We start from the raw sequence: 15,029 nt of genomic DNA on the forward strand, positions 1-15,029 counted from the left end.
TCTCCTAAATTGACGGCACTGGATTTTAAAGATATTCTAGTTTTTGCCAATTTCTGATTTTTATTTTTGACTATTTACTTTGTCTTTCATTGATTCCAACACGGTTATTTTCTATATACTCGTGCTAAGGATGCTTATAATCAATATTTTTTAAATTCTTTTAGTGGTTCCTAAAACACTAAATCTGGGGAAAAGTCTTTTTTGTTCATTTTGCGCATATAAGTTCATGGGTTTTGTTAACTTAACTGCCTTAGTTTAATGTTGCTGTAAAAATGTTAAATGTCAAGTCTTTAGTCAATTCAAATCTTTGAATTGTAATTCAGGACTTGTCCTGCTATATTTTCTGCTTCGTCCTCTGACGCTCTTTTCTCGTTTTACTGTTCGCGCAGCAAAGCTGAGTCACATTTCCAGTGTTTTTCCTCTTCTCAGAAAAGGCTTCATTTCTCTCTCCGTCTCTCTCTGGTAAACTTTTTAATTGAATTTGCGTGATTTTGATCATAAGTGACTTACTTCACTCAATGAAATGACTTCCACTTCCAAGTTTTTTGTTTAATTTGAATCAGTTGAAGGTGAAAAGAACTCATTCATCTAATAAAGGTCCCTAATAAAAAATACTGCGGGGTGAGTTTCAAAATACTTTGGCCTTCTTAATAAATCACAATGATTTTTAATAGTTTTTTTGAGCGGCGTAGATAACTTTTTCAACTTAAATTTGTGTGTATTATACGGCACGCAAGTCTATTTCGCAGCTATTCCGCAATTCTTTCGGCTACGTTTGAATTGTATTAACAGAATTTCACGAGAGAAAATGCATTTTGGTACGAAATATTTTCTTGACGTTTTTTTGCAGCATTGACATCTAATTCTTGCAAAAAGGGGGATATTATGCAAAAATGGGACGTAAAGATATCCTTATATCGGAACGAAAATTTGTGTAACTTTTTAGCATTTCTTTCTGTTCCTTTTTTGAATACCCCTTGAAAACAGCTTAAACGTGATAGGACAATCTTTTTGGACAATTACCGGCTGTATTCTCTAGTTGAATAGTTTACAAATACAACAAATTTTGCGTTCATTGCTGATTTTCGGTTATTTGAATTTTGTTTTATTACTACTATTAATTCTTGATCGAAGTCTGAAGCAATTATTATCGTGGTGTCAATTTCTTATGCAATTTTTTGCTTGATGGTTTTGACTTCTAGAGTGATCTTTATAACGCTTGAATTTTTGATTTTTTGTGGTTTAAATTGGTCTCTCATTCGGAAGTGCGCGGTAGTTTGAAATAAATACTAAAATGAAAAGCGCGTTGAAATTGGTGTCGTTTCGTCCACGTCAAATTGACAAGAGTTGCCTATATGAGCTATGCCAAATAGCATTATTTGAAGCCCCTCTGTGAGCTTGACACAAAATTTATAACACCCCACGCCTGTTGAAGCATGCTACAATGGAATCGACTCCCCTTCACTCAATCGAGAACTATTTGTCCAACCATTGCTCGGTTATGTTCATTAAAACAGATTTTGGCGCTACGTTGTGTCCATGACGTGAATGGTGGTTCTAGGAAAACGCAGACGCCTTTTATTGAGTTTTCGAATTTCTCAATCGCCGCATTAAAAATATTTTTCTCCTGGTTAGTGTGGGCTACTTTCATGATAGCTCGAAATCGAATAGCTAATCTGTCCTTTGCTGTCTGGGTTTAGGGTTATTTGTTGCACTAGCAAGGTCGCCTGCGAATGAATAGAAAAACTGAAGAGAATCAATCAGTGATTTCTCGAAAAGAAATCCCCCCCCCCCCCAGTACGTTATGCTACCCCCCAGTTACGGAGCACGTGCCATTACATAGTAAATCATTTTGTAAAAATATGGCAAATAATATTTGGGGGTACAAATAATGTCCACCCACTAAGCTGGGGGCACAAACGGAAAAGATCCCAGTTTTTTGAATTAAAAAGTGGGCAAAAGAGAACACATCCATTTCAATACGCCCATTTTTCATTTTTATATTATTACACGTTTCACTAAAAACTCGTAACGTTTGAAGGAGGTGAGAGTTTTGAAGCCTTTGTCTTAAGTTCATATCTTTTAATTTCGACATTGGTAACAATAGAAATGTTACACCAGTATTGTGCCGAATTGCTATGTCGACTTATGAAACGTATAGTAGTATTTATGATAGTTTTTTTGCTTCTATGGTATAAAATTATGTTGTATGAGCCGTTTCTGGCTTGCATTTCAAGTCAAACCCTGTTTAAAATAAAATTAAGTTAAAATTGTATCCTGCCTTTTGACGAAAACTAATTGTCAAGAGAATATTTTTGCGAATTCTCCGTAAAGCAAAATTTTTGCTTGAATATGCCATTAAATTTACTCTTCTTGCTCAAATAGACGTTGAAATAATTGAGTAAGAAATGTGCTGATAATGATGTGTTCCCCCAATGTTAGATAATGAATGGGAAAAGCTATTATTTTCCTTTTCTCTCTTGAGAATGATGCAACTGAAAGCAAGATTTGCAAATTTGTTTGCTAGCTATGCTTTGGTAGCGTGTTAGAATATCATTGGCTGTGTTGGTATTTATCTTGTAGATGCAATCAGCCTACCTGTGCTTTTAACTATTATGGCATTGGCTAGTTCGTTATTGGTGCTAGGATTATTGGCCGAGAGGGGGCTTAGTCAAGAAAAAAACCCTCGGTGGTTAAAAAATTGGATTGGTCAAAATATCACTTATTCGTCCAGATACTGCAATTGGTGTGCGGTCTCTGGTTGCGGGCTTCATTTGTTATTTTTCGGTTGTCGGCTAAACCACCTGTCGGCCAATTTGACGATCGTCTTCATAGTTATATACTATATACATTTTCTTACTTTGCAAGCTATCTATTGGCATAACAGTGTTGGTATTAGTTCGATGGTAGCTGAGAATATATAGAATGTATATAGAATATAGTTTTGCCGCTCATGTTGAGGATATAGCACAGACTTAGTATAACTCATACATGAAAAAACACGTAGCTCGTGTTGGTTTTTTTAGAACTCGCGTCATTTTGTATGAAAGTGACTATATTACCAGAATTATTAATATTGCTCAAGTTAAATCTGTCTGAACGGCTTAAATTCACTTCCGAAAAATCTGAAAGCATCCGAAATTTAGTTTGGAACATCGACTTTATCGACTAGTTGAAGTTATATTTGTGACAATAACATTTTAAAAGTCAAATTGATTATAAAGCTGGTGTTAGAGGTAACAGTTTAGAATAATTTGAAGCTGCTTTCTTTTACATTTTTGTAGCTGTTACTTTTTGCTTTTCTGATACTGTCTGTAGCTGTTTTTATTCAAGGTTGTCTGTTTTATTTATTCTGTCTGAATTCAGATTAGCCGAAGAGGTCAAAATAGCAGGTGAATATCCCTTTGTTTAGTTTAAGGATGTTTGTTTTTGTTCATGAGTAACGGCATATGACTCCAAGACAAGGGAGTTCTTCTGAAAACATATTATTTTTTGAAAAATTTGATACTGCTGGTTTTGATCCAAACTTCTCATTTTTATTAAATAGATTTGGGAAGTTCGTGTTGTCATTTCAAAAGCGTTTTGTAATCAAGTAAATTTCGAGATCAAAAGTATTCTGGGTTTTCAAACACCGTTTTTCTTTTCAAACACCGTTTTACTCGTATTTATGTCAACGTGCCTTTAAAGATATTAATTGTTGCTCGTTTTGATAAAATGATAAACTATTTTGCGATGATATCAGTATTTATTGGTTTCCAATTACTTTCTACTCAATTTTTTCTTATTTTCAGTTTCTATTCTTATTTTCAGTCTTAATTTTATACGAGTTTTAGGAACATGCTACCCTGCTTTTTTAAATCAATTTGGGCTAGTCGATATCTTTTTTTGGAGAGATCCAAAAGCGGTTCCATTCATTTAAAAGCTCTTTAAAAACACGATCGACACTTGGAGAGGCTCTTTCCATTTTTCTCTCGAAGAACACAAACTAAGCGTTAAAATTAACCTAAATGCTAGTTGAAAATAAAAAATCCAGAAGGGCAGGCCAGAAAATGAAATTTGAGTTAAAGAAAGTGCAAAAATTTTTGAAACCTCATACCCTATGAAACATGAATATTTGACAGACTGACGGAAAATGGCCACCACTGACCTCCTCTCCTTTACGTTAAAACAAAATGAAACAGAACGGGAAAAGAAGAGACAAAGTGTCAGCATTTTGAATGTGTTAAGGGTTTTTAAATTGTTCAGCTCAGCTTCAGGTAGATCACACGATTATGCTGAACTCAGCCTCTAAAGTTTTCTGAACAATCTCCATTTATCTGAAACATAAACGAGAGTCAGAATCGAGTGTGAAAAGTGTGTATCAGCCGCGAACGAAAGGTAAATCGGATTAACACATATGAATGGATGATTTGATTCCGGTATCGATCCGAAACAAAACTTGACTTAATCAATATCTGACATCAAGTCAAACTCTGTTCTTCGATAAAGTCAAGCTTTGTTTCGGATCGATACCAGAATCAAATCATCCGTCCATGTGTTAATCCGATTTACGTTTCGTTCACGGCTAGTACACACTTTCAACACTTGATTTCTGACTGTCGTTTCTGTTTCAGATAAATGGAGATAGTTCAGAAAACTTTAATTAATATAATTATTGCGTCAGCGGTCAAAACATCAAAGTCAAAAGAAACCAGAAAAAGTTGTCGTCTCATAGAGTTTCATAGTTCATTGTTAATAGCATTGAGCTTAATAGAGTTCAAATTTGAAGCTGAGTGCAACATAATTGTGTGATCTACCTGAAACTGAGCTGAACAATTTAAAGTGATGAAGCACACTGGATCCTATTCTGATAAGTATTCTACGCAGTTCACGGCAATTTGCGAGGTCCGATCAATTTTTCTCCAGAGACCTTTCGATACCGTGTTGTTTACTCTGCGACTACCTGTACAACAGATGGTGCGCTAAGCAACAAATGAATCTCAAGTGCAAAAAAAGTATTAAAACCTATTAAAAAACGTTCTTTGTTGCATTAAAAAAATCCCATGATTTATTCAACTATCTCCTCTTTGTAACAAAACATAAGATTTTCAACTATTTAAATATGGGTGACGAAAAAACATGTCTTAAAACACAAAAAAGAAATAGGGAGAAGATCAGTAGCAGAATTCAATGCTTCAAATTCACTTTGATTGAATGTTTGCTATTTTTTGAATTTTGAAAACGTTTTGGGGGCGTCGAACCGGCTATTAGTTCCTCCTTAAGCAGTAACTAAGCTTTCTTGCAAACTTCCAAATTAAGTGCATTAAATGTGATTCTTTTTGCTTCGGATTATGAGAATTGCTACCAATTCCATAAGCTCTATAAATCTGACTCTACAATATTAAACTTGACGAATTGATTGAAATTTAAAAGTGATGTTTTTCAGAAACGAATGATGGATTTCTTCAGTGGAAACCGATACGACTTCAAACTCGACAAATGCCTCAATTTTTCTCAGCTGTTAGTTAAATGTTCATTTTGTGGATCTATTATACCCCCAGTTGTATAACACGTGTCTATGTAAAAAGAACCCACCAAACGCTTTGGAGCGTAAAAAATATGGGCACTAAGCTTGTGGAAGGCAAGGGGGATGGTGTTTTTCCCTAGTCTATTTAATTTTATATTCGCTGGAACTGACTTAACTTTAAAGTGCAAATTTTTTTCATACCAACTAATAACTCAGTCAATTTAAAAGAAAGCATGAGATCATTGTGCTGAAGCATTTTATTAGTGATCGTTTTGAATATCTGTCAACTGGTCTATTAAGATCAACTTTACTTGACTGTTGCTTTCTTACTTGGTTTTGCGACAAAGTTATCGGGTTTTAAGTTAAACATGCTTTTAAAATGATGTTGATGGAAGCTTAGCCACTCTTTCCCTGCCCAAGAGTGGTTGTCGAAAATCAAAAGGCTTGACACAATAAGTGTGTTTCCAGCAGCTTCTTGAACTCTTCGAAAGTTTTTGCGTTTTAGATGTAATCAGGTAACTCATTCCATCTCTTAGCGCCTTGAAAACTGAAACTTTTTTCTCGCATTTGACGAGCATTTCGAGATTCGAAACAGTTTCTGACGTGAAGGCCGGGCAGATGTTGTATTCCGTTGATATAAATTATTTATATAGATAGGAGCCATCGATCTATCAACTTTAAACATGAGTGCTAAAAATTTGAAAAGAATCCTTGATTCAATAGGCAACCAGTGCAATTTTTTGGGCAAATGTTTTGCTGATACATTCTGTGAAAAGTCCAATACAAACTTTGCAGCCGAATTTTGTATTTTTGAAGTTTTCCGATCAGTGATTTTCTCAATTGAAGGTATATATCATTACATTAATACAGGCTTGAAAGAATTAAACAGGATGCAATTTCTTGCCTTTACTTTTTGCCCAAAAACTTTTGAATCGAATAGAACTTCTGTAATTGTATATAACACTGTCTACAAACGCGGTTCACTTGATTTATAAAAGTCATCTTGCTGTCTAAAGAAAAGCCCAACAAATTTATCGAGGTTCTCAAAATTATATTGTTCTTTTTCCGTTCTGTAGCAATCTGCTATTTCAGAAATATTTGAATACTGTGATTTTCACTATTAGTGCTTGATTTCTGTTGGAAACACTTTTTTTAATAAAGGGTCAATTATAAGAAAGCCCCTCCCCCTAAAAGTGTAGTCGGTTAACGTGGGGCAGCACTTTAGCTCCTAATTACATGTTTAAGTTCTGACAGCCGTCAAAAACAACAGCAATTAAATGCGAAGTAAAATTGAGATTTATGTTTTGGATAATTTAAGAGAAATGAGAAAAATTGACGCATGGTGATTTAAATCGAGATCTGAAAGAAATATACAAAATAATTTAGCAACGGGCAAAATTAATTTAGTAATTTAGCAACATCAATAATTGATAAGCGTTTTTCAGGTCGAAGGGAGCTAAGGCGCACTTGCGTAATGTGTACGCTTGTATGTCGCTGTGTCTAATGGCGGCTGCCACAGGGGCATTCGTGTTCCTACAGTACATGCAGGTTGCTGGGTTCCTTCCCATCGTGGGTTCAATCGGATGTTTGCTCTACCTGGCAGCAACTTCCTCCCCTGGCATGCAGCAGAAACGGGTGGCTGCTCTGGGCCTGTTCGGATTCTGCAATGGTTAGAGAGAGTAGATGCTGACTTGGATAATTTTTCCCATTTTTTAGCAATTCTTTCACTTTTTCATTAAAGATTCCATCACTCTTCATTTCAAGGTGGAAATGATTCCGTATCAATTGAGAACTGTTTTTAGCCTTTGCTTTCCGTGCTTGAGAATTTTGAAAAAGAATATTTAAGTTGGCATTCATGATCTAATCCGTTTGTGGGAAGCTTAGTAGAGGCATATCAATGGTCGCCACAACGAAGACACTTGTAGAACAGCAATTACTTACTAATATTCCTATAACTATTAAATACACGAAACCGCCAGTACGCTTATGAAACATTGCATAGTTCTAACGATACTGTAATGACTTCCCCGTCCGCTAAGATGAGTACTCTATGAAGAGTACAAAAATGATAAAAAATATTTTTACATCAGAACTGTTACCTTAATTGAGTAACATACTTCACTATGCGGGATTCGACAAATTATGGAGTGATATTGTAAACTTACTGTTTAATTTATCCTCATCTCATCTCCTGGATTTACTAATCGATTCGTAAATGCAAAACAGTTCGCTGTCATTTTAGGTCTGTCTCTGGGTCCCCTGCTGGACATGGTGATCCAGGTGAATCCGGCCATCGTGGTCACTGCTCTCCTTTACACCTGTCTCCTATTCGCGTCCCTCACCCTCGCGGCTCTCTACTCCCAGAAGAGGTCAGTCCATTAATTACTGCATTACTGGTTTCTCCTCCCAATCCACCGTCCCCTTCCATTGGAATATGATCATCCTCTATTGCTCATTCGATTTTTTTAATATTGGTCTGTTCAATTTTTAATCCATAGTTGTTCAACAAAATTTGTTCACTGAGAGAAAGGAAACCGTTTGATTACTTCGGCTTATGTGCAACCTGTTGTTTGTAAATAAAGAGCTGAGGTGATCGAGAAAACCTCTATTGAGTAAACTTTTTTTATTTGGTAACAAAAAAAGACAATTTCGAGAGTAACGTAAGTGCCAGTTTGTTTCAGAGAAACGTCTGACTTTTAAAAGAGTATGTAGTTCCACAGTTTTGTTTTTAAGATTTAAGAATTGTCACAGTTGACTCGGTTTCGTTGGTCGATCTTGTATGCGTGTGCTTTAATGGCATTAATGCCGACACAAGCTATATAATACGTGATAATGCTAGCAGAATGTTTGCAGTTAGGTGTTGTTCCAGGTCGCTCCTGTACCTTGGAGGGTTCCTGATGGCTGCTCTCAACATCATGTTCTGGAGCAACATGCTGAGGTGGGTGTTCGGATTCCGACTGTTCGGAGGAGCTGAGCTCTACCTGGGACTGGCTGTCTTCTGTGGATTCATCCTCTTCGATACCCAGATGATAGTCTACAGATATGAGGACTGTGCAGAGAAGGACTTCATTTGGTTAGCTCGTCTTAGTGCGAATTAAATTGCCCCAATTTTATCAAGTTGCGCTGGTTAGTCAAAGATCTGAGTTTGATATCAGAGTTTGTCCATCTGCTTCAGTTTAAAATCACTTTTTGATGCAGAATTAATTGCTCTCAAACGAAGTTTAGCAATTATATTAGTCCTGTCGGTGTTTTTATGCGATTTTTCGCTTGACAGATTTTTCGTCAGACCCATTGGACTTTTCGTCCTCAAAAACGGGATTAACAGGTAGCGCCCAGCGGGCATGAAGTGCTCTTAGAGCCTTTCAGCTCACTAGTCTTTAAATATGCGATTCACAGAATCTGTTTTGGAGACTTATATTTATGGTGTGAAGGGCGGTTCTTAGAGGTTGACCCCACTCCCCTCCCACCCCACATCAGCCCCCCTCTCACTCCACTCCCCCCCCCCCCGCCCCTATCCCCACCCCTGAACATCGTTCAGACCTGGACGGCACTATGCAGCCAAAACCCCCTCCCACAGTTGCCCCCGGTCCCCCCCCCCCCCCGCTGCGCTCACCTCACGCACCTTCAATTAAGCTGAAGCCAGCCTCACTAAATCGTGGCTAGCTACTGATGAAGCCAGCCGGTCGTTTGAGAGCAATTCACCCGACGTTATTCGGTTATGTTTGTTTTCTTTAACTTTTTTTAAATTGGGGTGATTAAGTTTCTTTAGTGGATTTTACATTGTACACCATAAAAATGAATGTTAGATCATTTATAATAGATCAGGCTTTCTCTGAGAAAATCTAGCAACTATCGATACTTACTTTTTATACTGTGTTCGTGGTCAACGTATAATTAAGTGAATGTAATGGCTTGAATAGCTCAATTTGAGTAATATATCAGAACTATCGATTCGAAGGGCAGACGAATTTCCATTTGGACAAGTTTATTCCCTGGATCACTTTCCTATCGCATTTTCGACTTTAAGTTTCCGATTAAGTATTAATTCTCGAACGAAATCTGAAGAAATTATTGTAAACGTCTTTTAATGCAAAAATTATTGCTTCACCGTTTTTACTTGTCGAGAGACTTTTACCCACTCGACATAATGCGTTTTGCGTCATCTATATCTCTCTCATTCACAATTTTAAGCGACTGAACTCAATTGGCCATAGTTTTTTCTAATGAAAGTTATAGGAAAACTGTGCCAGAATTGTCATTTTCATTTTAAATCTAAATTGTGGTATATAATAACCTCTAATGACGCCAGTTGAAGCTCCTTAGTGAACTTCTTAGCCCCTCCTCCACCCCGACCTCTCCGGAAATTCGTTAGAGGTTCCACGATTTGTTCACGAGCAATTTTTCCGATCTGAGTCGGTTATGCTAGAGATTTTAATAGCCTAGACAATAAATAAACGTCGAAGATGGCTCCATTACTACGACAACGCTGTTAACAAAGGAAAAGAAATAATTTTTCACTACTTCTATTTTTCTGACTGTCGAGCATGAAGTTTGCGAAACGCCTACTTGATCGCTTGAACACAGCGTGACAAAAGGATGAACAAAAAATTCAAGGCGAGACATTTGAATTGCAGTAATTGTTAATTAATTGCTCTCAAACGAAGTTTGAAGCAATTATTGTAAATGTAACTCAGTGGGTAAGATGGCTGACGGCTATCCTGGAGGTGTCGGGTTCGAACCCATATGAGTTCCGAGTGTTTGCACCAATAAAAAAATTTCTAAGTTACATCCCTAAATTAAATCCACACCTGTAGTTCGAGAGCAGTTTATCTGACGTTAGTTTTTATTTTGCAAGTCAGTCCATGAGCGCTCTTAATGCTCAAGAATTCCCTGATTTTTACTAGTGTGTGTGAACTCAAGAATATTTTTGGACTCTTTGGAACCATCATCAGTCAGAAAGTAGTGTGGAAAAGCGAAACAAAACTGACTTAAGCGAGCACAATGTAAAAATGCCTTAAGGTCTTGATGGTATTTTCTAAAGTTTTTGAGATAGCTAAACGCCACTACGCATGAGTATTTTACTGAAGAATTAAAACTTTTTTGTGGTTAAAGGATGACGATAAAGATGAATAGAGCAATAAAGATCAGAAGAAAACTAGGTCACACATTAAAAAGATGCAATAGCGAAAGCTGAGCAAAGCAAAGCTAATATTGGCTTCCTCGGTTATTTTCTCGTTCTCAAGATTTCTATTGCGATTACGCTAACTTCAAAGTAGCATCTGTTATTGCATGTGTGATGTCATTTTCCCACTTATTGGAGTCATACATATGTTTATTCACGTAATTGGCTTTTTGGGTGACATGTTACCTACCTCCCTCTCAAATTAACTTTCTGTTTACACTAATTAATTTTGCTCACTTCAATGAGAAGATTTTAGGTCAATTGAAGCTATCTTAATATTAATTGACGACAGATTTACTGTGCTTGAGACGGTTTTTTTTTAGTTTTACGTCTCATTTTTTTCATTGTTATTTTAAGGCCGAATCTCTACGCAGCTAGGGTAGTCATTTTCTGGCAAACTTGGAGCTGTGTTTTGTCGGTGACAAGACTAAAAGAGAAAAAATATAGCACGCATATACATTTTTTCAGTAGCTAGCCTAAAAGTTTGACATTTTTCGCGTTTGAAAAACATAGCGGTCATTTTCTTTTGAAAGATAAACTAATTGAATGTCCTAATAACGGAATTGTTTGACAATTGCGAATATCAGTACATATAAATTGTACAAATGTCATTAAGATCAAAAAGTTAGATCACGAATCTAATGAATTCCGATCGGGAGATGTGATTTTTTATGTGGAGAAAATGATTTTTTACTGCTTTGCGTGAAGAAATGTTAGAGCATGAACTTTGATCAGACATTGAGTCGATTCCCGGTTGGAATTTTAGATACCAGAAATATATTAATAAAAATAAAATTAATAAAATAGAATTTACACCCTGAAGGGGGTGTTTATACGAGGGGTGATTTGATGTACTGGCTGGCTATGATGGTGATTAATTGCTCTCTAACATAATTTTTAATATTGCAGTCGTGTGTCTTCATTTTGGCTTGACCGCTTTAGACTTTTCGATTCATTTGTGAGTCATGACGTAAAAGTCCTTGACTGAAGCAGACGAATGAATAATAGAAGTACAATGACTCCTGCCAGTATTTTCAGAGCAATTCGTCCGACGCTTGTGGGCTAAGTTCATGATGTGTTCTAGGCACTCGGTCGATCTCTTCATCGACTTCATCAACGTCTTTGTCCGACTCCTTATCATTCTCTCCAAAAAGGAGGTCAGTATTCTCAACAAACACACACTCAACTGTAGTGGTAACGTACTTGGTATAACGTATATATTTACATCCATGTCAATTCATCAAGTTTACTACTGTGTACTCAAGTTTAAACACTGGATTTTAAGCTGAGTTTGAAACTTCAAAATTTCACGCCTGAGCGCAAATCAAACGTACTGACTAGAGGTGAAAGTCAGGTGCACCGTCTGAAGTCTTCAATTGGTATTCGCCTAATGTCCACAAAACTTTAGTTCAAAATTTTCGCCCAATGGCTACGAAAATTGACTTCGCCTAATCGAACTTTCGACTAGTATGTTACCCTCCCATTAGGGCTTCTTTACTGTACCTCTTCAACGTCGTATTTTGATTTGTGTGTTTCAACATATTGTTGTTCAAAAGATTGGGGATTTTTTTAGGCAGAAAGATTTGAAATTCTAGTAATTGATTTCCGGAATTGTTAAGTAAATATAAATAACATTATAATTTCGTGCTAATTCATGTTTTTGGGTGCTATTGAATTTTTAATACTTAAAAATTCTTGGTACGTCTTGCCATGTCATGGTTAATCTTTCTTGGAAATCTTGCCAAGATCTTGTTTCTTGACAGCCATGCAAAGAACTTGCAAGTTCGTACATATCTCATATTATCTTTCCATGTAACATGGCAAGATCTTGTCAAGATTTTCCATGATTAAGTATCCATAATGATGATTATTATTTTCCATGATTCTTATCAATGCTATCAAGTTTCATGTCACTGGAGTTTTAATTTAGGAGCGAAAGGGAAACAACAGCAAGAGACGATAGATGGGTAGAAGGCTCTTTGTTGAAGGAACTGGTGAATTTTACAACGGAAACTAAGAAAAAGCCAGCACTTGGAATTAATTCGATGACTCAATTCAATAACCCATAAAGCGAAAAACTTCGGAAACTACTAACCATTTGTAAATCGTTCTCATAGTAGATCAATGGAAATTTATCGTTAGAGGAAAAAATCAGTTAATATTTCGAATGCAGTTAGAGTTGTAGAAATTTAAAGGAAATGCAGAAACCAAAAGCAAAACATTTTGTTTTTTTTTTTTAAAAAATTAACTCTAGCTGTATATATTTTGGTTGAAAATAATGATTTTTTTAGTTTAAAAGTTCCCCTGTTTGGTGTATATTATTTCCCTGATTCTAAGAATTTTTGCTTGGATTTGTTTTTAAATACAAGAACCCAGAAATGAATTTTCAGAACAGAATGGTATAGATTACAATAAACTGCTCTTATTCGGAAATTAAGTCTATTGCTCAGACTAAAGCGATTGTAAGATAAACTAGCATCCGAGACCTGATAGCCGAGAGGTTAATTAGAGTTCACTTGCTTTCAAACTTATTTCCATAAAACTTCTCGAGACTGCAGAGTTGCAATTACTTGGGAAACGTGTACACAGAGTCATCTACCTCAAAAAGCTCATTGTAAGCCAAACGTGTTCGTGCAAACAAATGCGTTTTAGTAGTTAATAAACAGATCTAATATGACGAGTAGCGCCAGTTTCAGGGAACTAAAAACTATGAAGCCATGAAGTTCTTTTTGCTCTCCTCTGGTGGAGCACAGTCGAAAAAGTTTTAGCTCGGACTCTTCATCCTAAACATATTTCTTTGAATTAGAACAATAGAACTAAGGTCGGTTTAACTCCTCTCGAACACCAGGTGGAAACTCAGTTTAACTCACTCGGGTGTACCGAGGGTAAGTTAGCTAGGAAGTTTCGTTGAAAATTGACACAGGTTTGTTGAAGCCGAAAAGTTGAATAACATCGAGATGGCGAAAACAACCGTGTGATAATATTTTGGGTCTACAACAGTAGTGATTACAACTGTAATCTTGTGAGTACAATAGTTTCATAACATTATCACACTGTTGCAGTTATTAGAATAAGAATTTACCGCCCTCTTTATCGCCACTGTTAACATATAAAAAGTGGCGATAAAAGAGTGCTATAAACTCGTCTGATGGTTAAGCAGTTTTGGCAATTTGAATTGATCATTAACGATTTATTTCACCAGTAAGTTATTTAACTATTAATAATGCAACAATAGTTGATTAAATGGTGCCACCAGAGTTAATTTTACACCAGAAATCATATTTGGAATAAGAAAAACAATTTGACTTTTTCATAGCAATTGACCTCTAGGCAATTGAGTCCAGCTGCTTAAAGTTCTGAAAAAGCAATATAGATCATGCGAAAATCGAAGTCAACTGGGAAAACATCACTCAGCTCAAGCAATCGAAAGAAAAGTTCTCAGCGGTCAATCATTGGTCTGAACGGTCTGGTTTTCTCTATTAGCTGATATTATAACAGGCCGGTCTTAAATTGGCATCAAAAGGGGGTATTCGACACTGATCATCCTTGTCGAAAAAATTGCGTTACTAAGAGCAAGTGATATCTTCAATTGATTGATCTGAAGGCAAACCTGAATTTGATTAATATATAATAATTACAAAATTCTGGCCAGTTAATTCTTTGCTGCTCTGAGGAAATTTTCTCGTTACGTTTCCTAGGCAGGTGTTTTAATAACAGTAATATCTTTTTGAAAGCTTTTTTCTCATTAGGTTTTGATTTCAACTGTCCTGAAAATTCTAGAACATTTATTTTTCAACAAACTTAATTAGTGCTAAACAGCTCTTTAGATTTTGTGTGCTAAAATATAGCGAAAGCGTCATTTTAAAATGAAAGAGCCAAGAGTTAATTTGAATAATCAAGCCTTATGCAAAGCTTCCATGATTCTCTACATTAGATTGCATTAGCAGAAATGTTTCCTGTTAGCATATCACAATTTTTTGTTTTATAACAAAAGTTTTAACTTAATTCAACTAAAAAATTTGCGGTAGAATTCTCCTTGTTCTTAAAACAGAATTGTGACGCAGTTATTATAGTTTACAGTAAAGACAATAATGGGACCGCAGAGGTTGCTCATTTCAGTACAAACCTGTTCAATTTTAGGAAAGCTAGTTCTGCCGGAGCATTCACCGCAGCATCATTTACCGGGACCTGAGAATTTATCCAAATTGTGATAGAGCATTCTATTGCTTTTTTTTCAGAGCCAAAATGTACAGTACCATTTGCAAAATTGGTAATTCAAGTTTTTCAATGCTTTTTTTGTTTTTTTTTGCTCTCAGAAATGTTTTTGAAAAATTCTTTGTT

General features: G+C 36.0%; 2 protein-coding genes across 4 annotated transcripts in view; one reads left to right on the plus strand and one right to left on the minus strand.

Annotated features, from left to right (window-relative positions):
- The window catches only part of LOC142349400 (putative Bax inhibitor 1), a 189,157-nt gene extending 176,118 nt beyond the window's left edge, over window positions 1–13,039 (plus strand). The window contains exons 1-7 of one of the 3 annotated variants that reach the window (XM_075400931.1): window positions 2,918–3,392; window positions 5,426–5,499; window positions 6,952–7,175; window positions 7,749–7,875; window positions 8,376–8,579; window positions 11,773–11,845; window positions 12,619–13,039. In XM_075400931.1, the coding sequence (XP_075257046.1) occupies window positions 5,432–5,499; window positions 6,952–7,175; window positions 7,749–7,875; window positions 8,376–8,579; window positions 11,773–11,845; window positions 12,619–12,651 (729 nt within the window). In that variant the 5' untranslated portion in view covers window positions 2,918–3,392; window positions 5,426–5,431 and the 3' untranslated portion in view covers window positions 12,652–13,039. Of the gene's footprint in view, window positions 1–2,917; window positions 3,393–5,423; window positions 5,500–6,951; window positions 7,176–7,748; window positions 7,876–8,375; window positions 8,580–11,772; window positions 11,846–12,618 lie in introns of those variants that run through there. The other 2 variants (XM_075400932.1, XM_075400933.1) reach the window with 2 other exon arrangements.
- The window catches only part of LOC142349403 (putative SERF-like protein), a 241,169-nt gene that overhangs the window by 67,239 nt on the left and 158,901 nt on the right, over window positions 1–15,029 (minus strand). The gene's annotated exons all lie outside the window — the stretch shown is intronic.

This window comes from Convolutriloba macropyga, chromosome 11 (assembly GCF_964194025.1).
Source record: "Convolutriloba macropyga chromosome 11, txConMacr16.3, whole genome shotgun sequence".
NCBI classification, from domain to species: Eukaryota; Metazoa; Xenacoelomorpha; order Acoela; family Convolutidae; genus Convolutriloba; species Convolutriloba macropyga.